Here is a 26,795-nt window from a genome sequence, read left to right as displayed (position 1 = left end):
TAAATGCAGGACTCTGCACTTGTCCTTGTTGAACTTCATCAGATTTCTTTTGGCCCAATCCTCTAATTTGTCTAGGTCCCTCTGTATCAGGAGAAGCTAGGTGACCAGATGTCTGAATTTTATAGGGACAGTCCTGATATTTGGGGCTTTGTCTTATATAGGCGCCTATTACCCCCCACCCCCATCCCGATTTTTCACACTTGCTCTCTGGTCACCCTAGGAGAAGCTGAGGTGCCTCAAGAAACCACCCCAGGAGATGGTGACACCTACCTTGCCCCCCTAATATCCTGGGACCGACATGGCTAAACCAACACTGCATACAATCAAGTATCAGGGGGTAACCGTGTTAGTCTGTATCCACAAAAACAACAAGGAGTTCGGTGGCACCTTAAAGACTAACATATGTATTTGGGCATAAGCTTTCGTGGGTAAAAAAAACCTCACTTCTTCAGATGCAACCAATAATTTCACCATACACATACATACCAACAAAAAAAAATACTTCCATTGATGATAATCTAAATTTACAGATACATGAGGAATGCTTGTTTGAGAACTTATTAGCCGGATGATGATGACAATTTGTGTTTTAACAAGTACGTTTTTGAATCTCAACAGTTACTGTCAATAATTGTTTGACCCTCAAATTCCCACAAGTGTGAAAGTCTATTTATGAGGGCTCTAAATCCTCCAGCTTCAGCTCTCATGCCCACCAGTGCCAGATGAGGGGCCTTCCTCCGTAGGACAGGCTCCTCCAGACCAGACCCTCTGACAGAGGACAGCACTTGCTGTGATCAGAGGCAGACTAGGGGGAAGCTGGGTGGGGGAGTAGACAGGGCACTGGCCTGGAACTCAAGGCCAGAGTTCTGCACCCGGCACTGCCACTGGGCATAGATGCTGGAACAATTTGCTTAGTGGGGGTGCTGAAAGCTATTAAACAAAACTGTAAATCAAACCAGGGGTTGCTGCTGCACCTCCTCACCCCTAATTCCAGCACCTATGCCACTGGGTTGCTAAGTGACTTTGGCTAAGCCACGTCCCCCTCTCTGCCTCAGTTTCCCCAGCTGTGAGATGATGGGGGTGTGGCTGCTCCCTTATGAGAGCCTGGCTAGGGGCAGGACCAAGGGCGGGACTGGCCCGGCCCGGGGCAGCCCTTCCCACGGAACGAGACAGACCCCGCGCGCTCCCGAGCCACGGGCAGGCTGCGCATGCTCATTGGAGAGCACGCGGGCAAGCCCCGCCCCCGCCCATCTCCATGGTGACGCGGACGCGCTTTACGGCGGGACACGCAGGAGGGGCTCGGCGTCGGGCCCATGGAGGAGCTGGGCTGGAGCACGGACGCCGGCGGGGCGGTGTATCGTTCCCGGGACCCCGTGCGGAACCTGCGCATCCGGTCAGGTCCCGGCCCGGCCGGGCTCCCCGGGGCGGGGGGGGCCCGGCCGGGCTCCCCGGGGCGGGGGGGGCCTGACCCTCAGCCGCGCCGAGGAGTGGGGGGTGTTGGTGGACCGGCCCGGCCCCCGTACAGCGGGTTGGTGTCCCTGAGGTGGGGCCCAAGCAGGGGGGCCCTGTCCGCCGCCCCCCGCCGGCAGCCCTGGGCCAGGCGGCCCTTGCCCACCCCCGGGCTCTTCTCCACTGGGGCAGGCGGCCCCTCTCGCCCTGCGCGCCCCGCTCCCTGCCAGCAGCAGACAGTAGCTGCCCCCTCCGCTCCCGTGGCCAGCCGAGTGACTCCTGCCTCCTCCTCTCCCCTGCCAGGGTTCACATCCAGCGGGTCACTTCCACCAGCCTCCTCCTGCAGCAGCTCCAGCAGCCCGCCGGCCAGCAGGGGAAGGAGCTCATCAGCTTGGCCACCTTCAGTTCCCACCCAGCAGCAGGTAGGTGGCTCGTGGTCAATGTCTGCTCTGAGGGGACCCCCGCCCCACGTGCAAGGCCTCACAATGGCCATCTCTGGTTTCTGCCACTGGGTAGGAGACCTGTGCAGGAGCCTTGGGAGTCAGAGGCTAAAGATGGGGCTGCATCCCTGACCATCTTGGCTAATAGCCACTGATAGACTTATCCTCCATGATTCTTTTTTGAACTCCATTATAATTTTGGCGTTCACAACATCCCTGGGCAACAAGTTCCACACACTGAGTGTGTGTTATGTGTTTATTTTAAACCTGCTGCCTATTAGGTGACCCCTGGTTCTTGTGGTATGTTACGGAGTAAGTAACACTTCCTTATTCATTTTCACCACACCATTTTATAGACCTCTGTCATATTCCCCCTTAGTCGATTCTTTTCCAAGCTGAAAAATCCTAGTCTTTTAAATCTCTTGTCATATGGAAACTGTTCCATACCCCTAGTCATTTCTGTTGCCCGTCTCTATACCTTTTCCACTTCTAGTATATCTTTTTGAGATGGGGCAACTAGAACTGCACACAGTATTCAAGATGTGGGCTTACCATGAATTTATATAGGGGCATGATGATATTTTCTCTCTTATCCCTTTCTTAATGGTTCCTAATGTTGTTAGCTTTTTTGATTGCTAGTGCTCATTGAGTGGATGTGAAGTGAAACCCCCTGGCTGTTTTTACTTCTGAACCCAGAGACCTGTAGAAAGCAAAGAGCATAAATGAGGAAAAGTAAATTCCCTTGGAATAACTAAGTTGAGGGTTCCTAAACACTTCAATAGCATGAACCATGGGAACACTTTCCCTATCCACTGTCAACCAGCTTTCTACCCACCCCCATCTGCTATCTCTTAACATCCCTGTTGCAGCTACAGCAATTGCTTACCTGGAAAAATGATATTAGGACAGGACTTGTAAAGACTTGCATTTGTAGCTTCTTTAATGCATCTGGCAAAGAGAAGGAGCCAGTCCAGTAGTTCTCAGTGGCCTATAGCTTGAGAACTGATGATCTAAGCTAGTGTTTGTAACACAGCTAAGGAAAGACTCTGACCTGACTGTGTCACTTCTACTCTCTCCTTTCAGATCTAGTCCACTCATTCATTCCCCAATCCTGGGAGGGGCTGGTGGTATAATATTTCTGCCCCCTACTGCTGCCATTGATGTTAATGGCTGCACCATCCCTCACAAAGGCCTGCAGGAAGCTGAGTGTCAAGCTTCTTGTTCATTAGGTGCAGGTGACCTGGGAATCCCACATTGCAGCTAGCTTCTGTATTCCAGGTCCTGCCGTTGAAACAGAAGAGAGGATGCTGGGAGGACTGTTGTGCTGCACAGTGCTCTTTGCTGGGGGGTGGGGAAGAGGCACAGGTGTGAGGAAGTGACCAGCGCCCTCTTGTCTTTCAGGTGGCCATTGTCCTGATGATGAAGAGGAGGCAGTAATTGGTTGGCAAGAAAAACTCTTCAGCCAGGTGAGTAAGTGGAAGGCTGCCTTGAGTGGCAGATAATACTCAGAATTTTACAGCTGGGTAGTATAGTACCCCATTGGCACTAGTGCAAGGGGCCCTGGCTTCATCTCCAGGTCCCAAAGAGGAATGGAGGGCCTGTTCCAGTTAGATATGGCACTCGCTGCTGCAATTCAAGAGGGGTCTGTGTTCTCTAACCTCTCATGTGGTCACTGCAGTCTCAAAACACGAGGAGAAAATAGAGCATGTTTCTGATCTAGAATTATCCCAGCTGGTTCCCTGTGCCATCTTGTCCATGTCTGTAAGGGATGAGTGGAGGGTACACGTAAAAGCTGTGGAAGTGACTCTGAACCAAGAGAGAGAAACAGCATTATGGTTACTGTCTGTCCAGGATCCAGCTCTGGGAATAGCAGTCTATGGCCCCATAGTTACAACCACAGCAATCTTAAATCCTAAGCCTACAGACAAACAGTTATGCATGTGAGTAGCTTTACACACTTGAGTGGTCCACTGGTAGTCATATGTATAAGTATTTGCAGATTTAGGGCTTAAGTCTTGTTTAAAAAAAAAAAACAAAAAAACCCCACATACTAATTGCTCCAATATCACATTAAAAGCATCAAACATGATCACTCTGGCACATGGGGGAGGGATATCTCAGTGGTTTGAGCATTGGCCTGCTAAACCCAGGGTTGTGAGTTCAAGCCTTGAGGGGGCCACTTAGGGATCTGGGGCAAAAATCTGTCTGGGGATTGGCCCTGGTTTGAGCAGGGGGTTGGACTAGGTGACCTCTTGATGCCTCTTCCAACCCTGATATTCTATGTATTATTTACAGAGCAATTTAGATTATTTTTGAAGAAGCAAAACAGTAAAAATGCACTTTGATTTCCATGAAAACATGTGTCAATGTGTACAGAAAATCTTTAGTGTTTCCTTGCAACTAGTACAAGAAGTGACCACCCTCATTTTACATATTTAGCTGCAGTGAATTCCCCTGAATGTTAACCAAATGCTGTGTAGCTCTTACATTCCATACTGATTTCATCCTGTTTGGAGCTGTGTTTTATTAAAAGGGCTTTGTAGCAGAGCACCAGCTCCTCAACTCTGCCTGCCCTAGGTACCTGCTTGCTCTCCCAGGCAGCTTGGTCCTCTCTGTTCCCTAGCTAGAGCAAGAATCTCTCTCGCACGCTCTCAGCCTGCCCTTTTATCGGGGTCAGCTGTGCCCTAATTGGTACAAGCACACCTGTGGCTGACTACCCACGCAGCCTCCCTTGGCTGCTTTTAACCCCCTTTCTGACTGGACCGGGGTGACCACCCCACTACAGGCTCCAACTTAATCTTTACTCTCCAACTGTAGGATGTCCCCAGTTTAATACTATAGAGATTTTATGCACTCTATCTGATTTCAGAGAGTAAAGCACCAAACCCACCTAAGGGACAATCCTGAAAACACATATGAGCAGCTTTACTCAAGCAAGTAGTCCCACTGGTGTCAATGGGATGCCCTCTGAGTCAGGTTACTCATGTATCTGCAGTATCAGGCCTCAAGTACTCCCAATCTAATATTTGTAAGGGACACCCCCCCCCCCCCCCCCCAAAAAAAAAAGGGCATATAACTAGGAGTGACAGGATGAAACCATGACAGGGAAAATGGAGGCTAAATGCAGAGCACCACTACCTGGCAGGGAGGTGTGTCACACTCTGGAATCACACCCCAGGGGAGTGGGGGATGCTGTGTCCTTGGTACACACTAAAAATGAAACCAGACCAAGCCCAGGAGGGAGTGGACATGTAATGGGGAGTTAAAGGGGACTGAGGGAACTGAGGTTATTTAGCCTCCAGAAGAGAAGAGTGAGGGGGGATTTGATAGCAGCCTTCAACTACCTGAAGGGGATGGAGCTCGGCTGTTCTCAGTGGTGGCAGATGACAGAACAAGAAGCAATGGTCTCAAGTTGCAGTGGGGGAGGTTTAGGTTGGATATTAGGAAAAACTTTTTCACTAGGAGGGTGGTGAAGCACTGGAATGGGTCACCTAGGGAGATGGTGGAATCTCCATCCTTAGAGGTGTTTAAGGCTCGGCTTGACAAAGCCTTGGCTGGGATGATTTAATTGGTGTTGGTCCTGCTTTGAGCAGGGGATTGGACTAGATCAGGGGTCGGCAACCTATGGCACGCGAGCCGATTCTGAGTGGCACGCTGCTGCCCACTGAGAGGAGGAGGGGCGGAGGGGCCGGAATGCACCACGTTGTGCGAAGAAGCGGGGGAGGGGGGAAGCTTGGCTGCTGCAGGATCAAGCTTCTGCCTCCTGCCCCCGCAGAGGAGAGGGGGGGCTGAGTGGGGCGGGGGACCGGGACCCCCCCCCCACCGCTCTCCCCTGCGGGGGCAGGAGGCAGAAGCTTGATCCTGCGGCAGCCAAGCTTCCCCCTCCCCTGCTTCTTCTCACAACGTGGTGCATTCCGGCCCCTCCTCCTCCTCCTCCCAGAGGCGCAGAGCCGAGCGGCTGCTCCGTAGAGCAGGCAGAGAGAGGTAGGGACGGGCCTGGGGGAAGGGGGTGGAACAGGTCATATCCCTTCCAGCCCCCTGCCATGAGCCGCTCAGGGCAGGGGGCTGGGAGCACCCCCACGAGCCGAGCACCCCAGCCTTCTGCCCTGCACCTCCCCACCCCAACACACACCCATCCCTCTGCCCTGCACCCCCCCCCAGCCCTCTGCCCTGACCTCGAGTTGCCCCCAACACCCAGCCTTCTGCCCTGCATCTCCACACACACCCCAGCCCTCTGCCCTGAACCTCCCCACACCCCAGCCCTTTGCCCTGCACCTCCACACACCCCCCAGCCCTCTGCCCTGACCTCGAGTCCCCCCTCCCACCCAGCCTTGTGCCCTGACCCCCCCAACCCCAGCCCTCTGCCCTGACCTCGAGTCCCCCTCCCACCCAGCCTTGTGCCCTGCACCCCCTCCCACCCAGCCTTGTGCCCTGACCTTGAGTCCCCCCTCCCACCCAGCCTTGTGCCCTGACCCCCCCAACCCCAGCCCTCTGCCCTGACCTCGAGTCCCCCCTCCCACCCAGCCTTGTGCCCTGACCCCCCCAACCCCAGCCCTCTGCCCTGACCTCGAGTCCCCCTCCCACCCAGCCTTGTGCCCTGCACCCCCTCCCACCCAGCCTTCTGCCCTGACCTCGAGTCCCCCCCAACACCCAGCCCTCTGCCCTGAACCCCCCCACCCAGCAGGCTGAGCAGGCTGGTGGCATAAGATCAGCATTTTAATTTAATTTTAAATGAAGCTTCTTAAACATTTTGAAAACCTTGTTTACTTTACATACAACAATAGTTTAGTTATATAATATACACTTAGAGAGAGACCCCTTCTAAAAAAACGTTAAAATGTATGACCGGCACGCGAAACCTTAAATTAAAGTGAATAAATGAAGACTTGGCACACCCCTTCTGAAAGGTTGCCGACCCCTGGACTAGATGACCTCCTGAGGTCTCGTCCAACCCTAATATTCTAAAGGTCAAGACTGTGAGCTAGAGATACTAAGTGGGTTTTTTTTCCTATTTCTGTCACTGATTGTGTGTGACCTTAGGCACACACTATTTAACATCTTTATCAGTGATGTGGAAGAAAACAAAATAATCACTGCAAAGTTTGCAATGACACCCAAATTGGGGGAGTGATAAACAGTAAAGAGGACTGCTTGGTAAGCTGGGCACAAACAAACAATATGTGTTTTAATGCAGCTAAACATAAATGTATATACATCTAGGGAACAAAGAATGTAGTCTATACTTACAGGATAGGGAACTCTTTCCGGGAAGCAATGACTCTGAAAAAGATTTGGGGGTGGGGGTAGATAATCAGCTGAACTTAAGCTACCGGTGCAATGTTTTGGCCAACAGGGATAATGAGATCCTTGGATGCATAAACAGGAATCTCGAGTAGGAGTAGAGAAGTTCTTTTATCTCTGTATTTGACACTGGTGCGACTGCTACTGGAGTACTGTGTCCAGTTCTGGTGTCCAAAATTCAGGAAGAATGTTAGTAAATTGGAGAGGGATCAGAGAAGAGCCACAAAAAATGATTAGAAAACATTCCTTATAGTAGTTATAATCAAGGAGCTCAATTTATTTTGTCTAACAAAGAGAAAGCTAAGGGCTGACTTTTTATAGTCTATAAGTACCTTCATGAAGAACAGACAATAATGGGCTCTTCACTCTAGCAGAGAAGAGTATAACATGATCTAATGGCTGGAAGTTGAACCTAGACAAATTCAGACTGGAAATAAGGTGTTCATACTTAACAGTGAGGGTCATTAACCACTGGAACAATTCACTAAGGGTCGTGGTGGATTCTCCATCGCTGACAATTTTAAAATCAAAATTGGATGTTTTTCTAAAAGCACTGCTCTAGGAATTATTGTGGGGCAGGTCTCTGGCCTTTGTTACACAGGAGGTCAGACTAGACGGTCCCTTCTGGTCTTGGAATCTAGGAATCTATTAAAGTCATGTCAGCCCCTGAGGGATGGACTAAGTATGCTCTAGTTCAAACAGGAATTATTTGGAGACGATCTCTGGCCTGTGTTGTGCAGGAGGTCTGGTCAGGTGATCCCAGTGGGCCCTTCTGGTCTTCGGATCTATGAATCTCTGACTAGGTTGGAAATAAGGCTGGAGGGTGGGATTTTAAAAGGAACTTAGCTCCCTGAGGATCCTTTAAGAATCCCAGCCTAAAGGCCCTTTCTGTCTCTGATCTCTGTGATACGTTTTATGCCAAAGCAGCCCTTATGCTTTCTCTGTGCTGGTCTCAGTTTGAGGTGGATCTGTACCAACATGAGTCAGCCTGTCAGACCCCCTTGGATAGGCAGTACCATCAGGAGATCCTGAAGCTGGAGAAGTCAGGAGGCCGGAAGAATTACCGCATCTTCACCTACACAGACCATGACCGATTCACCAACCTGAAGGAGGTATCTGCCCTTAGTTGTGCCTAAGCTGTTGCCGTCTGTGCAGTGGTAGCTCTCCACATGGCCAGGTCTGCAGTCTTTAGGAAAGAGGGATACATTCACCAGGTGGTGGGCTCAAGAAACTGAAGCTGAGTACCCTGAGAGGCCTGCTCGAGGGCAGCAGAATATATTTTCATGCAAGACACCTCCAGCCACTGCCCCAACTCCAGGCTGAGTTCTGGGCCTTTCAGAAAGATGCACGTTGAAAGTCTGGAGGGAGCTGTTAATAGTCCAAACTCCACTGTTTGTTCCCTGTTATAATGGCAGCTGCCATAACACGTAGAGTCTCAAATGTGCCCTGTTCAAAGAATGGAGGATGGATCAGCACTTTGAAGGCTAAGCTCAGGAACTGGGCTCTCCCCTAAGTGGGAAGCCAGTCCAAGGCCCTCCCACATTCACTTTGACTTTGGATCAGCTGAGAAGGGTGCGTTGTGTGCATGTGTGGCTGTGCACACATGTATGTGCCTGTGCCAGGACTGAAGTCAGGTCTGCCTGCAGTTAGGAAGGGGAAATCGCTTGTGGTGTGAATGCTCCTGCCTTTCCAAGGGGAAGGAGAGGCTCTGCCTATAACTGTAATAGTTCCACCCCCTGCCCTCTCTTCCAGCACTGTCAGAAAGTGACCAGCTCAGAGCAGGAGGTGCCATCATTCCTGGCAGAGAGGATGGCCACTTTAAGGAGAAGAAGGCAGGACCGCAGGCCAGCGTGAGTGCAAAGAAGAGCTCAGAGCTCACTTCAGCCCTGTCTCAGAACTCACTAATGTAAGATTGCCAGCACTGGTGCCTGGGGGGTTTGAGTACCCCAGCCCGGGGAAGCTGGCGGTGTGGATTCCAGCAAGTGTGCCCCCAAGGGTCTGGCTTCTGGAGCCTGGGATTGTGGCTCCTTGTTCTGGTGCCCCAGCATGTGGATCCCACCATGCATGTTATTGTCTATGTTGGGGCTGTATTGCACTGGCGCTGTGGGGTTTTGTACCTGGCAGCTTGGAGACCATGGATAATACTGTTCTGTGGCTTCCTTGGCAGGGAAGGAAGTGTTCTGAAGTCCCGCGTCATCACCTGGAAGCCCTCAGAAGAATTTATTAAGAATAACCATGTCATCAACACCCCTGTTCAGACCATGTACATCATGGGAGACTTGGGACCATATGGGACGTAAGTAAAGACTCGGAGTAACCTGGTCTCCTAGATGGGAAACCCCTGCTCTCCCCCTCCCTTATGAAACCACATTCCCCTGGCACCAGTCCTAGGAGGGGAATTCCAAGATCATCAGCAATTCCAGCTGCTGTTGCCTCCTATGCCTTATTTCAGTGGGAAGCATTGTACTTGTCCCCCCACCACCCCAACCTTCTTATTCTGATCAGTGCGGGTATGGCTGGGTTTGTTTCCCCTCTCCCATATGCACAGGCAGGACCATGAGTCCACTGGCAGCTGGTGCGCATGGACTCTGTTCAGACTGGGTGTCTGTTTTATGGTCTCTCCCCTCAGGCTCGGCCACAGGGAATATGAACACGTTCTTTGCACAGTCAAGGTGGATGGCAATGGGGTGATCACAGTGAAGCCTGATTTCACGGGCACTAAAGGTGTTTACAGGTGAGCAAGGCAGTATGGGGCCAGTGCTGCAGGTGGGATTGGTGCAGAGGGGCTGAAATCACTTTTCCCAGGGTTACCTTGTATACTGTGGAATGGGGGACTCTGCAGCCTAGCACCTAGAATGGGAAGCATGGGCTCCAGAACTCAGGCAGGATCATAGCATGCTCCTCTCTGATACATCATGGGATCTGCTGAGCCTCTTGAGCAGGCAGTCACCCCCATGGGCATGTAGGAGCAGGGACATCCTGGGGGTTTCCTTAATGATCCCTTGCTGCTGGGCGAACCCCCAGGAGTGTGAATGGTGGGACATGGCTGCTCCTGGGGCCGCCACCTCAGCCTTAGGGGTGGTATAGCTGCTGTGGGCACTGCCTATCCTGTTCTGAATCTTGCCCATGGTGCTTTGGGGATGTGCAGGATTGAGCTGGATGGCGAGAAGCGGGAGCTGTGGAGGTACACCATTGAGAATGCCTCAGCCCAGGTGCAACGAGAGGAGGAGGAGCGGGAGCAGCGCATGTTCAGAGATGTAAGGATCAGCTTTGACTAAGGCCCTTGGGGACTCAGCTCAAGAGACTGATCCCATCACAACTGTTTCTGAAGTGGAGAGACCTTCCCAGAAAACGCCCTGCCACTAGCTCCCTCCTATTTAAATGGAGGCAGCTCCAGATCAAGCCCCTCACTGACTGTAACTGTGCTGACAGTAACACTTTAACACTGACACTGGTCTCTCAGGTAGCCAGATCTAAAGCTAGGCTAAATCCAGCACCCTGAGTTCCACTGAGATGCCTACTGAAGGCCCCGAAGCACAGCTCTCATGTGCTCTGACACAGCTTGATAAGCGGGCAGGCACATTTTGCACTAGCTTCATTTTCTGAATAGTTTTGCTGTGGAGCCCATTGCCTCAGGCCAGTCTGGATGGGAGTAAGGCCTGGACAGTAGTAGACTCCTGAAGGTCTATTGGGCATATTGGAAGGAAAAGATGTTTTTCTAGCAGAGCACAGATGGGGAAAACCCTCTCAGGACTGCTGCTGTCTTGGGGTCCAGTAGTAACTCAGGAGCTAAGAAAGCACCCAGATTGCAAACTAGAGTTACAAATGGTGGACATGTTCCTGCACTCTAGGCAGCTGATGCAACCTGTACCAGCTCTTCCTGCTGCTTACCTCAACCTCGTATCCAGCTAAATTAGCCCTCTTCCGCGCACCAATCTCCTATAAGTGTTGGGTCATTCTTTCCGTTTGCAGAGTTTTTGTGCTCCTTGCATGTGAGTGTAGATGTTTAAGTGCATGAATGTTTCATTTTGAACTCTTCTTCTTAACTTTGAGTTTCAGATTAACTTCCCCCTCTGGATTAGCATGGAAGTACAGTAAATATTAAGAACAAGAATGGCCATACTGGGTCAGACCAATTGTCCTTCTAGCCCAGTATCCTGTCTTCTGACAGTGGCCAGTGCCAGATGCTTCAGAGGAAATGAACAGAACAGGGCAATGTTGAATGATCCATCCCCTATTGTCCAGTCCCAGCTTCTGGGAGATTTAGGGACACGTGGAGCCAGGTGTTGCATCCCTGGTCATCTTGGCTAATAGCCATTGATGAACCTGTCCACTAGGAACTTACCTTGAACTTTTTTGAACCCAGTTATACTTTTGGCCTTCACATCATCCACTGGCAATGAGTGCTACAGGTTGACTGTGCGTTGTGTGAAGAAATACTTCCTTCAGTTTATTTTAAACCTGCTCACTACTAATTCATTGAGTGACCCCTGGTTCTTGTGTTATGTGAAAGGGTAAATAACACTTAGAATCATAGAATATTAGGGTTGGAAGAGACCTCAGGAGGTCATCTAGTCCAATCCCCTGCTCAAAGCAGGACCAACACCAACTAAATCGTCCCAGCCAAGGCTTTGTCAAGCCGGGCCTTAAAAACCTCTAAGGATGGAGATTTCACCACCTCCCTAAGTAAACCATTCCAGTGCTTCACCACCCTCCTAGTAAAATAGTGTTTCCTAATATTCAACCTAGACCTCCCCCACTGCAACTTGAGACCATTGCTTCTTGTTCTGTTATCTGCCACCACTGAGAACAGCCTAGCTCCATCCTCTATGGAACCCCCCTTCAGGTAGTTGAAGGCTGCTATCAAATCCCCCCTCACTCTTCTCTTCTGCAGACTAAATAACCCCAGTTCCCTCAGCCTCTCCTCATAAGTCATGTGCCCCAGCCCCCTAATCATTTTTGTTGCCCTCCACTGGACTCTCTCCAATTTCTCCACATCCCTTCTGTAGTGGGGGGACCAAAACTGAATGCAATACTCCAGGTGTGGTCTCACCAGTGTCGAATAGAGGGGAATAATCACTTCCCTCGGTCTGCTGGCAATGCTCCTACTAATACAGCCCAATATGCCGTTGGCCTTCTTGGCATCAAGGGCACACTGCTGACTCGTATCCAGCTTCTCGTCCACTGTAATCCCCAAGTCCTTTTCTGCTGAACTGCTGCTTAGCCAGTCGGTCGCAAGCCTGTAGCGGTGCATGGGATTCTTCCTTCCTAAGTGTAGGACTCTGCATTTGTCCTTGTTGAACCTCATCAGATTTCTTTTGGCCCAATCCTCTAATTTGTCTAGATCACTCTGGACCCTATCGCTACATTCCAGTGTATCTACCTCTCCCCCCAATTTAGTGTCATCTGCAAACTTTCTGAGGGTGAAATTAATCCCATCATCCAGATCATTAATAAAGATGTTGAAGAAAACCGGCCCCAGGACCAACCCCTGGGGCACTCCGCTTGATACCGGCTGCCAACTAGATATCGAGCCATTGATCGCTACTCATTGAGCCCGACAATCTAGTCAGCTTTCTATCCATCTTATAATCCATTCATCCAATCCATACTTTTTTAACTTGCTGGCAAGAATACTGTGGGAAACTGTTTCAAAACACTTCCTTATTCACTTTCTCCACACCACTCCTGATTTTATAGGTGTCTGTCATATTCCCCCCTTAGTTGTTTCTCTTCCAAGCTGAACAGTCCCAGTCTTTTTAATTTCTCCTCGTATGGAAGCTGTTCCATACCCCTTGTCACACTGTCTGGAGGCTCGTGACCATGATTGCCTACGTCAGGGCAAACTGTCAAAAGCAGGTGGTATGTTCTATAATTAGATTTCACCAACTCAGTACAAAATGTTCATTCCTAAAATACCACAGGAGAATCACAAATATTCCAGGTTACTCCCAGTCCCAAGAGACCACTCACTCACCCACATCGATTTGCATCCTACACCAAAAATAATGCTGTTAGCCAATTCTTTAGTAAACTAACTTAAGGTTTATTAGCTAAGAAAAAGTAATGAGAGTTATTGAGAGGTTAAAGCAGGTAAAAATTTATGTACATGTGAGTCATAGTCTCTATTTCCAAATGGTAGCAGAGATGTAGTAATCTGCCAGTTTCCCAAAAGTCTGAGCGCAAAACTCCCGTTTGCTGCTCCTGGTTGCTTGCTCCTTTCCCTTTTCCCCAACTAATTTGTAGCCTCCCTAATAATCAGCATTGTTGTTTGAGCACAGGGGTTGGTGCCCCATCTGCTAACATAGAGAGACTGTAATTCAAGAGGCATGTCTCACTGCAGGAGGGATTCCAATATGACAAGAATCTGAAATTCCTTTCCACGCCATCAGCACTTGAGTCAGATGGCCTCTATTGTCAGGCACGAGAAAGCAGAGAAGTTCACGCATCCAGCCCATCTCTAGCTGACTTCCCAGGTCCCTAAAAACACCGGATTGTTGTCGGTTTCTTCACCCTAGGGTGACCAGATCACCCAGGTCAAATATCGGGGCGGGGGGGTGCGTGGCGGGGGGGGCGGGGCAGAAAAAAAAAGGTGGCAGAGCAAAAAAAAACCCTCCTCCACAAGTGCTGGAGGGAGACGTAGTGGGAGCGCGGTGCCGTGAGTGAGAGTCCGGCCTGGCCCCGAGCAGGCAGGACTCAGTCGGGCGGTAGGGAGAGGAGGGAGGCAGCCCGCGGGGCCAGGCGGCGGCTGTTCTCCCCCCCTGGGCAGCGGGACTCGGGAGCAGCCGCTGCTGCAGCTCCCACTGCCGCAGGGGGGAGGAAGCGGCCAATGGCCAAACTCGGCGGCTGCGGCTCTGGCGCCCGCGAACCCCCCGAGCCTGGGACTGCTGTGGCGACCCAGCGCGCACACTGTGCGTGCCCAGCCCCTGGCCAGTCGCGTCTGGGCTGCTGCCCAGCTGGCGCAATCCTGTGGCGGACCCGGAGTGGGGGGCAGCAGGCCCCAGCCCCCCCGTCCCGCTCGGGTCCCGCAGGGGAATGAACGGGGCTAGGCTGCCGATGCCTCCGCCGCGGGATTGCACCAGCTGGGCAGCCAGCCAGCCCAGACGCGACTGGCCAGGGGCTGGGCGCAGCGTGCGCGCTGCTGGGTCCCCGCAGCAGGCCCAGGCTTGGGGAGTTCGGGGGCGCCAGAGCCGCAGCCGCCGAGCGCCATGGCCGCTTCCTCCCCCCGCAGTGGGAGCTGCAGCAGCGGCTGCTCCCGAGTCCCGCTGCCCAGGGGGGAGAACAGTCGCCGCCTGGCCCCGTGGGCCACCCCCCTACTCTCCCTACCGCCCGACTGAGTCCTGCCTGCGCTCGGGGCCAGGCCGGATTCTCACTCACCCCGGCCCCGCACTCCCCCTGCGTCTCCGGGGCCTCCCTCCAGCACTTGTGGAGGAAGGAGGAATGGTGAGCCTGGGGAAGAGGTGGGGATTTGGGGAGGGAGCCAATGGGGGAAGGAGGAGGAGGAGGCGGGGGGGGGGGGGCGCAAGCACTTCCGGGCTCCGGAGCATTTGCTTGTTTGTCCAGTGTCCCGACCTAACATCGGTCGGGACGCGGGACAAACAAGCAAATATTGGGACAGTCCCGATAAAATCGGGATGTCTGGTCAACCTACTTCACCCTGTCACTTGTTCCCACATGGGATGCACCCAGCTGAGGAACTCTGTCACCCTTACAGACACTTCTGCAGCATGGCACTGGTTTTCTTTATCTGCGTCCTGGACGTCTCGAGCTGTGTTCTTCATACATCTCCTAGTTGGGGCTGTTCTCTGTAACGTGTTTGGAAGTTGAAATGATTGCTTCATGATGGACTTTTTCTAATTCATTGTTTTTCTTTAGTTGTATAGTCGGCACAAGGAATATCTCAACGGCCTTGTTGGCTCAGACTTTGAGATGGTGAGTAACAGATGCGGTAAGAATATGAATTCATCAGTGACCTGAGGCCAGAATTGTTAATAAATTGCCTTTGGAGAATGGTGACTCCAAGTCTCCTGGGGCAGTCTTGGCCCTGATCTACCCAACAGAGTTAGGTCGATGTAAGGCAGTTTACATTGATCTAATTATGTCAGTGTCCACACTACAGCCTTGCTCCCACTGATGTAAGTGTACTATAGTACACTGACATAATAACTCCACCTCCACGAGAGGCGTAGGGCTTTTGTTGGTGTCGTTAGGGAAACAGTGTCCGTATAGACACTGCAAGTTACTTACATTGGCTGTTGGCTGTCATTTTTGTGTCATGCTGGAGCCGTGAAATTGACAAGAAAGCCGGGCTCACTACCACCTGCCTTTAGTGTGAAGAAGCCTTATCTGGGCTCCAACTATAGCCCGGACCTCTCCCAGCCTCTGGGCTCCACACTCCCAGTTGAGCTGCTGCTCAGGCTCCCTGCTCAGAGCCGGGCTGCCTTTGGGTCTCGGCTCCCTGGTCCCCACTGTACTGAGGCTCCCCACTGGGAGGATGGCAGGCGCTTGGTCTCCAGGCGGGGAGTGTGGAGCCAAGAGCCCAGGCATCTGGCAGCCAGGCTCCCGGCAGGGAGCGCAGAGCAAGAGTCCAGACAGCTGGGAGCAGGGAATCCAGAGTGGGTGGGGGGCAGCCGGACTCCCAGGGGGGAGCAGGGAGCTGAGAGTGGGGGGAGGGGACAGCTGGCAGGGAGCTGGGAGCCCAGTGGGCAGCTGAGAGCCCAGGTTCTCAGCCCCCCACACTGCCCCTGTTAGGTCAGACGGAAGTGCTCCTGGTGAGGACATGCACCACCAACAGAGGGAGGGTAGTGTGGACATGAACCACCACAATAATTACTGCTGTGGTTGTAAGTTGACTTAACATAGGTTGATTTACATTTCTATTGTGGACATGCCATTCATTACAGCTATGGCTGAAGAGGCACAGGCGTTGTATCTGAATTTTCTCCTGATCTTAGCATGGAAGCCCTTGTGCCAGGGCATCCAAAGATTGCCCAGCTTGGGCAGCATGCTGGCAACTATTCGCGCTGTGATCCCTGCCTGCTGACTTGCATGAAGTGAAGTTGATTGTAGCAGCCCTTATCTTTAATATGGATACTTGGCCTGCAGAGACTAGCAGTCCAGCATGCCTTGGTCCGAGACAGAGCTGCCAGGATCCAAACACCCCACTGCTTGCTGAGAGTTGTAGTCTCTGTGGGACTGCACTCTTTGTAGGCCTTGGAATTAGATTCTGTGAGACAAAAGGAACACCACTTTGTTCTGGGGATCAGCTGCCACTGCCTTTTCAGAGTTGTGGAAGGCTCAGCTAGAGCCTAGGGTGTTGTATTCAAAGACACTATTTTCAGTCTCATGTTTATTGCTCAGTTTTTTGGAATCTCTTCTGCTTGGTCTCAGCCCCAGGTGGGTGGCAAGTGTTTTCTCTGCTTCAACAAAACTTCTAACGCTTTTTTTACAGGCAGGCTTGAGTGGAAGGGACAAGAGCCAGCATTTCCTAAGTGTTAGTGACTGGGACCAGCTTGAGATGCTGTAAGGAGCCTGGTTTTAGAGAGGGTTGAACTCTCTAAGGAATGTTGAGGTGGGCGCTCAGATTGGCTGGTCGCTTTTGGAAATCTTGGCTGGATCCTGTGGGAAGCCAGGACATTCCCCCAGGGAGTCTTGTCTCCTTATGACCAGCAGAGAGAATCCCCTGGCTGGGGCTTTTAGTGTAAGTGACTATGAAGTGTCCTGCAATGATGCTCTGGCTTAGGGCAGGGCCCTCTAGGGAAGCAAGCGCACCGTGATCAATCGGCTATTGCTGAGCTGCTTCTCACCATTCTGCCTGTGTTCTCTCTGTCACAGACTCTCCCTGGTGCACTTCGGCTGTTTGTGAATGGAGAGATAGGTGAGTGCCTATTATAGACTCTCACTCTGGGAAGGGGGCAGCCTGCTGCTGTGTAAGGCCCTGCACTCAGCAGAGACCCAGGGACTAAGGTCTACAGTTCAGTCTAGGTCAGAAGTGCTTTGTCTGCTGGGAAGGATGTGAGCTGATTCCCTGCCAGTGGCCCACATCTCTGCTGACTAATCCCAGGAGAAGTGTTTGCACATTGGGGGAGGGATAGCTCAGTGGTTTGAGCATTGGCCTGCTTAAACCCAGGGTTGAGAGTTCAATCCTTGAGGGGGCCATTTAGGGATTTGGGGCAAAAATCTGTCTGGGGATTGGTCCTGCTTTGAGCAGGGGGTTGGACTAGATGACCTCCTGAGGTCCCTTCCAACCCTGATATTCTATGATTTAGCCATCCCAGGCAGACATACAAGTGTGTGACGGCAGTAATGGAGCCCATAGTAAAGAACAGAACTTAGCATAGAACCTCCAAGGCTAGTATGCTGCTGGTGAGGAGAGGTGTTGCAGTCAACACCTCTACCCACCAGAATTTGATAGCTGCTCTCAACTACCTGAAAGGGGGTTCCAAAGAGGATGGATCTAGACTGTTCTCAGTGGTAGCAGATGATGGAACAAGGAGTAATGGTCTCAAGTTGCAGTCTCAAGTTGCAGTGGGGGAGGTTTAGGTTGGATATTAGGAAAAACTTTTTCACTAGGAGGGTGGTGAAGCACTGGAATGGGTTACCTAGGGAGGTGGTAGAATCTCCTTCCTTAGAGGTTTTTAAGGTCAGGCTTGACAAAGCCCTGGCTGGGATGATTTAGTTGGGAATTGGTCCTGGTTTGAGTAGGGGGTTGGACTAGATGACCTCCTGAGGTCCCTTCTAACCCTGATATTCTATGATTCACACAAGGAAGCCCCCTTTGAGAAGACCCTGGCTTGTCCCCACCATCTGCAGTAATCTCCTCTCCTTACTGGGACCTTTGGGAATCCTCTATGGGACTCTCCCAGCCTGTGCAAATGGGGGGTTCCAGAGGGCTTGGGCTGTGGTTAGGAGACCCCATTGTCATTGTCTTGTCTTCTCAGTTTCAGCCCAGGGCTACGGGTATGACCATCTCTATGTTCATTTCTTCCTGGAGCTGCCCAGCCGTGAGTAGCCATGGTCTGGTTCCTGAGCCAGTGTCCCTGCCACACTGCAGCATTACGAACTCTGCCCTGCTATAGGGTCCACCAGATCAGTCCTTCCCAAAAGCAAGCATAGCAGCAAGCAAGCAATGTGTTGGCCACCATCTTGGCTGGCAACAGGGATTGAACCAGACACTTTCAGAGCATGAGTCTCTATGGCTTGAGCCAAGCTTGATTTATCTGGGGGTACCTAGGGTTGTGAGGCAGCTCACTACCACCAGCCTTTAGTGTGAAGGAGCCTTATCTGTGCATGCTGGGGGACAGCTTACCAACACAAGCAGTTCCCTCCAGGTCTGCCAGGCCTTGCGCTCTCTCTCTCTCTCCAGGTTAGCAACCCCCAACTCCACCAAGCATTCCCTTGGAGTGACCAGCCCCTAGTCCTGGACACTCTCAGGATTCACAGATCTGCTGCTCCCAAAGAAGCAATACACACTAGCATGGCAGTTTCCCTTCAGTTCACTGCTCTGTTTAACACACAGCACTTCAATATGGGTATAGTGAAAACAAGAAAATTTATTTAACAAAGCATAGAGATTTAAGTGATAGCAAGTAGAAATATTAGAAACAAATGGTTACAAGTAAAATAAAATCATAACGCACATTCTGGAACCTAGACTTACTTAACTAGGTACTGTCGTGTCTTAGAGTTGCTCATCAGCATTTTTCAGCCAGGCAGGCTGTGATCCCATTTTCTTGAAACAAGTCACGCTCTCAGCTTGCCTCCTCAGTGAAGGATACCGTGTGTCTCTGCACTGTCCTGATGTACCAGACTAGTCCTTTGATCTTAATCGTAAACAGGACACCCTGCTGCTGTGTGTTCCGTCCTGTAGGTTGTGATCTCTTGACTTCACAATCTTGATTAGCAGTTGGCTCCGTGTACAAATAGACTTATGCTGTTAGATGCACAATGAACAGCCAGGGAGATAAGTGTGTACTACCCCCTGCCTGACCAGAACTGGTTTATCACCTTGTGCTGACCTGCTTAACTTACATATCTTAAAGCATAGTTTTCAATATAGACACACAGCTTTTTAAATAACATCCTTAAAAACATTTTGCAGTGATTATGATGACCGGTGGGCTACAGGCTCTCAGTAAAGACCTTACATGCCGCCTTTTAGCTAGCTATTATACAGATGTCAGACCAAGGTGAACCCTTTAAAACCCCATGCACCCCTTATGCTCTTGGCCAGTCAGCACCAAGGTGTCCCTGGGTTACAAGGATGTGTAACACACGCTGATCAGTGGATTACCCTTACTCTTACCTTTGCAGTGTTGTGGTCCTTCAGGCTCCCCGACCCCCCTCCTGAGCATACTGTAGAGAGCAGAGCTTGACGCCTCTTCCCCATCAACACTGGGCCCCACTTGGATCTCGCTGCCTGGTGGTGTCCAATTTCCATGTGCTGCACTAACACTGAGCCATCAGTCCTACTTTCCTGAGGCTGAGAGAGGCAGGCCACTGGCCCTAGGGTCACTGTGGGTTGGAGTCATGTTTGCCGGATGCTCTCAGCTTTGTGCTGCATCACTCTGCAGCCTGCCCAGCAGGCTTTGATCAGTGTTAGTGGGTTAGTTTGTCTGCGTTCTGTTTTCAGGTCAGATTTAAGTAAGTTTGATCTCTTAAATCCGAGTGAAGTTGGCTCCGAAGTTCCCAGTTCACGGGATCTCCCTGGAGATGCAACTAGAAAGGCGAGAGGGCAGCAAAGTGCCTAAGGGGAGCTCAGTGAGAGAGGACTAAGGATACGTCCAGACTACCTGCCGTATCGGCGGGTAGCGATCGATTTATCGTTAAGATGCGATATATCGATCCCCAAACGCGCTCCCCGTCGATTCCGGAACTCCACTGGAGCGAGCGGTGGTAGCGGAGTCGACGGGGGAGCCGCGGCCGTCGATCCCGCGCCGTGTGGACCCCAGGTAAATCGATCTAAGATACTTCGACTTCAGCTATGCTATTCACGTAGCTGAAGTTGCGTATCTTAGATCGACCCCCTCCCCAGTGTAGACCAGCCCTAACATTCTTCTTGGCTGCTCCAGGACAGCCCCCCCTGCTTTTCTTACAGCACTAGTCATTCACCTCACAGCCTCCTCTTCTTCTGCCAGGTTGGTCGAGCCCAGCATTCCAGCAGCTCTCTGGGGTGACGCAGACCTGTGTCACCAAGACCCTGGGCAGGGTAAGGGGCAAAATAGGGCACTTTTTGATGGTGTGGTTTTGAAGACTGATGGGGCTTCCTACTGCTTGTGAAGAGCTCTGTGTGCCCACTCTGGCTCCGTGTGTTGAGTGTTTGTGGGAGGTGTTATGGGGGTTCCTCATACAGCTCAGTGGGATAGAGGTCTCAGGCCTGGCATTATAGTGCAGATTTTCCAGGGCTGGGAGCACATTGAATGCCCTCTGTGTGACTGATCTTAGCCAGGGGTCAGTCCCCAGCAGGATCCTCACCCCACACAGCTGGTTCTCTCAAGGCCTTGCCATGTGCCGCATGATGCTGGTGACCCTGCCCAGGGTCTGATCTCTGCCCTGTCATCTCATTCTTGTTCCTCTTTCCCAGGACAATGTGGCATACTTCTCCTACCCCTTTACTCTGGAGATGTTTTTCACCCAAGAGGATGAGTCAGAAGGTGAGTCCCTTGCTGCCCGGGCCTTGTTTGCCAGAATCTGCCAGGGGCATTACACCATAGGCACTGCACAGCCTGACGCAGACAGCCCTGCACCTAGGTTCTCCCTCACCCAGAGAGGAGCAAAGGAGCAAAATCCTGTATCTGGCAAACATTCTCTCCATGCCACATGGACCTGGGGCATCTGGCGAGTAGTTGCTTCCCACGCCAGGGAATATGAAGGGATGGGACATTCCTGCTAACGAGGTCCTGAATGGCCAGCAGAGCTCTCGTTGGCTCGTTTATGACGTTGCTCTCCTTCCTTTTAGGCTCTCTCCCACAGTGGCCTGTGATCTATTTTGAGGTTCTCTCGCTGGATTATTGGCAGAGGTATCGTGTTGAAGGTTATGGCTCTGTGGTGCTGCCAGCAGCTCCAGGTAAAATCTCTCCAGATGGCCAGCTCCTCCTGGGCCTGGGGCTCAGCTGATCATCAGGCACTGGGAAAGGATTTCCCCCACTACACATTGAGGGGGCACAGTGGGCCTTCTATGAAACAGTGAGAAGGAGTCAGGTGGGCGTGTCCCATGCCATTCAGTGCTGCTGCTGGGGAGCAAGAGGCAGTGGTGACCTTTGATTTGTCTGGCCATTCCCTTGGTAACGTCAGGCAGCCAGCCCTGATAAAAATACTTCTGTTACTCACCCCCACCCCCATACAAGGGGAGTTACCCTTCCCTACCCTACCGGGGGCTGTTAGGCCTCAGAGGTTGTGGCAATGGGCAGAAGGCCCTACAGAAACTCAGGGCATTCCCCTCATGTTGAACAGGGAAATGTAACTGTTCTGCTCAGGAAAATGCAAAGCTTGGCTTGATCTGAGGGGCCTGTGTTATTAAGTGAATATGGTATCTCCATTGTTAGCTGTGTGTGCATGGGGGGCAAGGGTAGGCCCTGTCACATGTGGTATCTCCATTGTTAGTTGCATGAGAGCAGGGCGGGGAGGTCTGTCTCCCATCCATTCCAGCCCGTTTGTGGGGGGAGGGAATCAGTGGACATTTGTCCTTCCTACCTTCCTCCCCTGTGATTCTCAACGGGTTTGTGGACATACCTCTCTAACTGGCCTCGTCCTCCTGGAACAGGGTTCCACACCCTGACAGCCCCCACCTGGCGACCCGTTGAGTTGGGGACGGTCGCTGAGCTGAGGAGGTTTTTCATTGGTGGGTCCCCTGAACTGGAGGACGTGACCTACGTCAGGATGCCAGGAATCTTCAAGGTGAGTTCAGCCTCGGGGCTTGTGCCACTTGCTCTGAGTCAGATTCTGCTCCTCTCACAGGAAACCCTAGGGGCGACTTGGGCCAGATTCCAGCCTGCTGCCCAGTGGGCATCGCCAGAACCATCATGAGAACTAGCCTCTTTGTTGGCTGTCTGAGCAGGATCAAATGGGCTACCGAGACTGAACCATGCCCTGGGCGCATTACCATGGGGTGTCTGTAGGGAGGCTTGCACTGCCCTGGCACGTTCTGGGCTTGCTCTCTGCAAAGTGGCTGTTGATCCAGCATTAAACTCCCTTGCATGTGTAGAAAAGCAGGTGCAATTCCTCTTGAGAAATGGAGCTGTGCTGTAGCTGAGCTTGCTCCCTGGAGATGGGACTCATTGTGGGGAGAGGCAGGCAGGATGCCCATGTGCTCTGGAGACTTACAGCAGTTTGTGGGGCAACAAACAAGGTGGGCTCAGTAGGAGGCTGGAATCAGGACAGCCCCTGAAGAGCAGTGAGTGAAGCCTTCCACCCCCACTGCATGGTCAGCCCCCTAACGGCCCTAAGCAGGGAGCTCTGTGTGCCCTTCTCAGCACCACTCGGGGGTGCCTGGCCTCAGTGCTTGTGACCCTCTCCAGGGAAAGACTCCATGCACCCACCCTGTCGCTAGCCCTCTTGCAGGGGCCATGCTCACTCTCCCTGCAGGTCAGCCTGGCACTGCTGACTGCAGACAAGGGCTGCTCTGTCTTGTGCTTTCCCCACAGGGAGAGTGCCTGAGCCGCTTTGGCTTCCGCACAGAGACAACAGGGAGCGTCACGTTCCGGCTCCACTGCCTGCAGCAGTCTAAGTAAGTGCTGCCTCACCTCCAGCTTGTGCGCCAGCGGCTCCTGCCCAGCCCTGACCTGATGTTTGTGCTTCTGTGCAGAGCCTTCCTGGAGTCCAGTGCCCTGAGGAAGCGCATGCAGAGTGTGCTGGACCGGCTCGGGGGGTTCAGCCAGCAGAGCTCCCTCTACAGCGTCCTGGGTAAGGCTCTTTCCTATCCGTCTGGGCCATGTGGAGAACCCCCGGCTCAGCTTGCTCCCTGCATAAGGAGTGGAGAAGCTGTCATTCCCCAAGGGCCCCTCGGACCCCCCCACTCCCTCCTCCCTGCAGACTCCTTGTGCCTGACTCCAGCAGGGCAGAGGTTAAACCATGAGACAGGGAGTTGCTGGAAATGGCAAAGAAATGTCAAGCAAGTGGCAGGATGGAGTTTCTGTCTGGGCTAGCAAAGCTAGTGAATTGTCTGTCCAGGGCCCACCAGCACCTGAGACCCAGCATGACTAGCTGTTTTGACACCAGCTCCCAAGAGGAAGTTCACTGCTCCCTGATGAAGTCGGAGCAGATAGAACCCCCAGTGCTGAGAATGGCTGTTCAAGTGTCCTCTGTATTCCCAATCTTGGGACTTGCGCCGAGGGTGCAGCAAGACAGTAAGTAGCACTTTCCGGTAGCAGTGCCCATTAGGGCGCCCATTTGCCCTCCTCCCCACTCGAGCATGCTCTGAGAGTATGGGTATAAAGGGGGAGTGACACTCGTTGCCACCTCCGTTCTCCTCCATCCAACCTTGGGTCTCCTAGGTTCATAGACTGTTAGTGCTCGTAATTAGTTTATCTAAGCTAATGGTGTTAGTTTTTATCGTTAGTAGTTTTTTGAGTAAATTATATTACAGTTTAGGTTAGTTAAATAAGAAAATCTTTATATATTTTCAATATGGTGGACCCTAGCATGAAGAAACATGGGTTCAGACGCTGCGTGTCTTGCCAGTGGTCTTTCTGGCATCTGATGCACATGTTCATTGTATAAAATGCTGAGGGAAGAATCATTCCCCAACATGTTGTGCTACCTGTAGCTCATTCACACTTTGGGCCTGCAAGGAGAAACAAAATAGACTTCAGGCTCTTCTATTACAAAGCGGCCTTGTCAGCATCTTGGATCCGATAGTTCTAAAGGATCCGAAAATAAGGATAGGAGACTGGAATCAGCACTGAATACATCCAGATCTAAGAAAATGGCAAACAACAAAATCTTTGGCCTTGATGCTGAGGTTCAGTTCCAGGCTGACTGATCTTACTGGACCTCAGACTTGGCTCCAAAACTTCTAAGACCTCCCTTGGGAGCGCTACCAGACAGACTGCCAAAGTATTCAGATGACTTACTGGAACCTACTATTTTGGTCCTCAGGAAAAGAAAGACTAAATTTAAGCATGCGTCAGGTAGGTCTTCAGACCATTCACACGTGGATCTGAGACCTAGCAATGTTAGATCTCTGGATTGTTCCAGTGACTCAAACCTGAAGAAAAGACCATGGCAGCTCAACAGCGTACGATCAGTGTCACAGCACAGAATCACTCAGACCTGTATCTTGTCTCAGATCCAGCTATATTCATAGAATAATAGAGTTTGAAGGGACCCCAATAGTCCTTCCTGAATAGTTTATGCCCATCCATGACAGTGCTCCAGTCATGTGAACTGCCCCACCAAGTTTCTGTTATTCCAATAACAAGGACAAGTGCAAAGTCCTGCACTTAGGAAGGAAGAATCCCGTGCACCGCTACAGGCTGGGGACCGACTAGCTAAGCAGCAGTTCAGCAGAAAAGGACCTGGGGATTACAGTGGACAAGAAGCTAGATATGAGTCAGCAGTGTGTGCCCTTGTTGCCAAGAAGGCCAACGGCATATTGGGCTGTATTAGTAGGAGCATTGCCAGCAGACCGAGGGAAGTGATTATTCCCCTCTATTCGACACTGGTGAGACCACACCTGGAGTATTGTGTCCAGTTTTGGTCCCCCCACTACAGAAGGGGGGTGTGGACAAATAGGAGAGAGTCCAGTGGAGGGCAACAAAAATGATTAGGGGGCTGGGGCACATGATTTATGAGGAGAGGCTGAGGGAACTGGGGTTATTTAGTCTGCAGAAGAGAAGAGTGAGGGGGGATTTAATAGCAGCCTTCAACTACCTGAAGGGGGGTTCCAAAGAGGATGGAGCTCAGCTGTTCTCAGTGGTGGCAGATGACAGAACAAGGAGCAATGGTCTCAAGTTGCAGTGGGGGAGGTTTAGGTTGGATATTAGGAAACACTGCTCCACTAGGAGGGTGGTGAAGCACTGGACTGGGTTACCTAGGGAGGTGGTGGAATCTCCATCCTTAGAGGTTTTTAAGGCCCGGCTTGACAAAGCCTCGGCTGGGATGATTTAGTTGGTGTTGGTCCTGCTTTGAGCAGGAGGTTGGACTAGATGACCTCCTGAGGTCTCTTCCAACCCTAATATTCTATGATTCCGTGAACAGTCATCTAGTCTAACCCCCTGCCAAGATTCAGGATTGTTGTGTCTACACCATCCAAGACCAATGGCTATCCATATTGCATTGCTCTCCCAAGAAGAGACTGAAATGGGACATTGAGTGAGGAGGATCTCCAGCGCCTAAGACCCAGTGAGTTCACTAAGAAAGAATTAATCCCCTCTTTATGTATCTCAGATCCCTACCTCAGTTGTATCATCTGCTGCTTCAGGATCAGATCCGCATAGAATTAAAAGCTTTAGGTCCTCTTCCAATTTGTTTATTTCATATGAAATAATCTGCAAGAGTAAGGCCATTTCATCCCAGTCCCTATCTAGATGGGTTAGCCAGTGTATTGAAGAGTGTTGTAGAGGGTCTGTCTCCTAGGCCTGATCCACTTAGAGTTCGTTCTTCTAGAGCTGTGGCTGCAACTACAGCATTTGCCTAACATATTCCTCTTACTGAAATACGCAAAGCTGCTACATGGAAGACTTTGACAACATATTATGGATTGAATTTGGCTCCCAGGTCTGATGCTCATTAGAGTGGTGCTCCAGTCTCTGTTTAATTAAGACTCCACATCCCTCCTTCAAATCTACTGTACTGCTTACCAAACTATCCCAAGAGTGGGAATATGCAGAGGACACTCAAAGAAGAAAGGAAGATTACTTACTTGAAACCAGAGTTCTTCTAGATGGATTCTGCATATTCACATTCCCCACTACTGCGGAGTCCAAATTTCAATATCTTGGTATTCCGATTCAGCAGTGGAAGGAACTGATGTGGCAACAGGGGCTATGCCCTTTTATACCCATTTTCTCAGAGTGCACGCGAGCGCTGCAGCAGGGAAGGGCCCGTGGGCACCCTAACAGGCACTGCTACCGGAAGGTTCTACCTTCATGCCGCACAAGTTCCAAGAATGTGAATATGTCAAGTCCACCTCAAAGGACACCAGTTACAAGTAAGTAGTCGGCATTCATATCGTGCAGGCTGGCTGTGGGGTGCTGCAGTGTAGAGTCACGGTTGGAGGGGAAGGAATTTCGAGAGAGCAGCCAGGGTCTCATGCTTTGTGGGTGGGAGAGTTTGTCATAGCCAGCCAGAGAGAGAGCGCAACCGTGTTAGCCAGACAGGCCCCCATCCCTCCACTCCCCTGACAGACTGCCTTAGCAGGAGTCTCAGTGGGTGCTGAGCCCATTCTTGGATGCTCTGTTGCAGAGGCATTCCAGAGGGCACGGCGCCGGATGCAGGAAGCACGCGAGAGCCTCCCCCAGGACCTGATCAGCACCTCTGCCTCCACCGTGCAGCAGCCATGAGCACTGTGCTCCCAGCACCTCCACTGGCACCGGGCCTGGCTGGGCGCAGCAGTAGGGTTACCATTCGTCCGGATTCTGCCGGACATGTCCGGCTTTTTTGAGTTAA

The 26,795-nt window shown here is 51.7% G+C and overlaps 1 protein-coding gene across 1 annotated transcript; it reads left to right on the top strand.

The window, feature by feature from the left end:
• Positions 1-1,307: 1,307 nt before the first annotated feature.
• MKS1 (MKS transition zone complex subunit 1) lies at positions 1,308-26,345 on the top strand. Its single transcript, XM_065418306.1, has 18 exons — positions 1,308-1,393; positions 1,753-1,871; positions 3,291-3,355; positions 8,147-8,302; positions 8,943-9,040; positions 9,358-9,486; positions 9,820-9,924; positions 10,339-10,447; positions 15,066-15,122; positions 17,025-17,067; positions 18,131-18,193; positions 20,327-20,397; positions 20,773-20,842; positions 21,148-21,255; positions 21,952-22,085; positions 22,832-22,914; positions 22,993-23,090; positions 26,200-26,345. The coding sequence occupies exons 1-18, from the start codon at positions 1,314-1,316 to the stop codon at positions 26,343-26,345; spliced, it is 1,734 nt and encodes a 577-aa protein (XP_065274378.1). The 5' UTR covers positions 1,308-1,313.
• Positions 26,346-26,795: the final 450 nt, after the last annotated feature.

This window comes from Emys orbicularis, chromosome 17 (genome assembly GCF_028017835.1).
Source record: "Emys orbicularis isolate rEmyOrb1 chromosome 17, rEmyOrb1.hap1, whole genome shotgun sequence".
Taxonomy (NCBI): domain Eukaryota; kingdom Metazoa; phylum Chordata; order Testudines; family Emydidae; genus Emys; species Emys orbicularis.
Note: the sequence above shows the minus strand (reverse complement) of the source record. Positions and strands in the feature narration are given on the sequence as shown.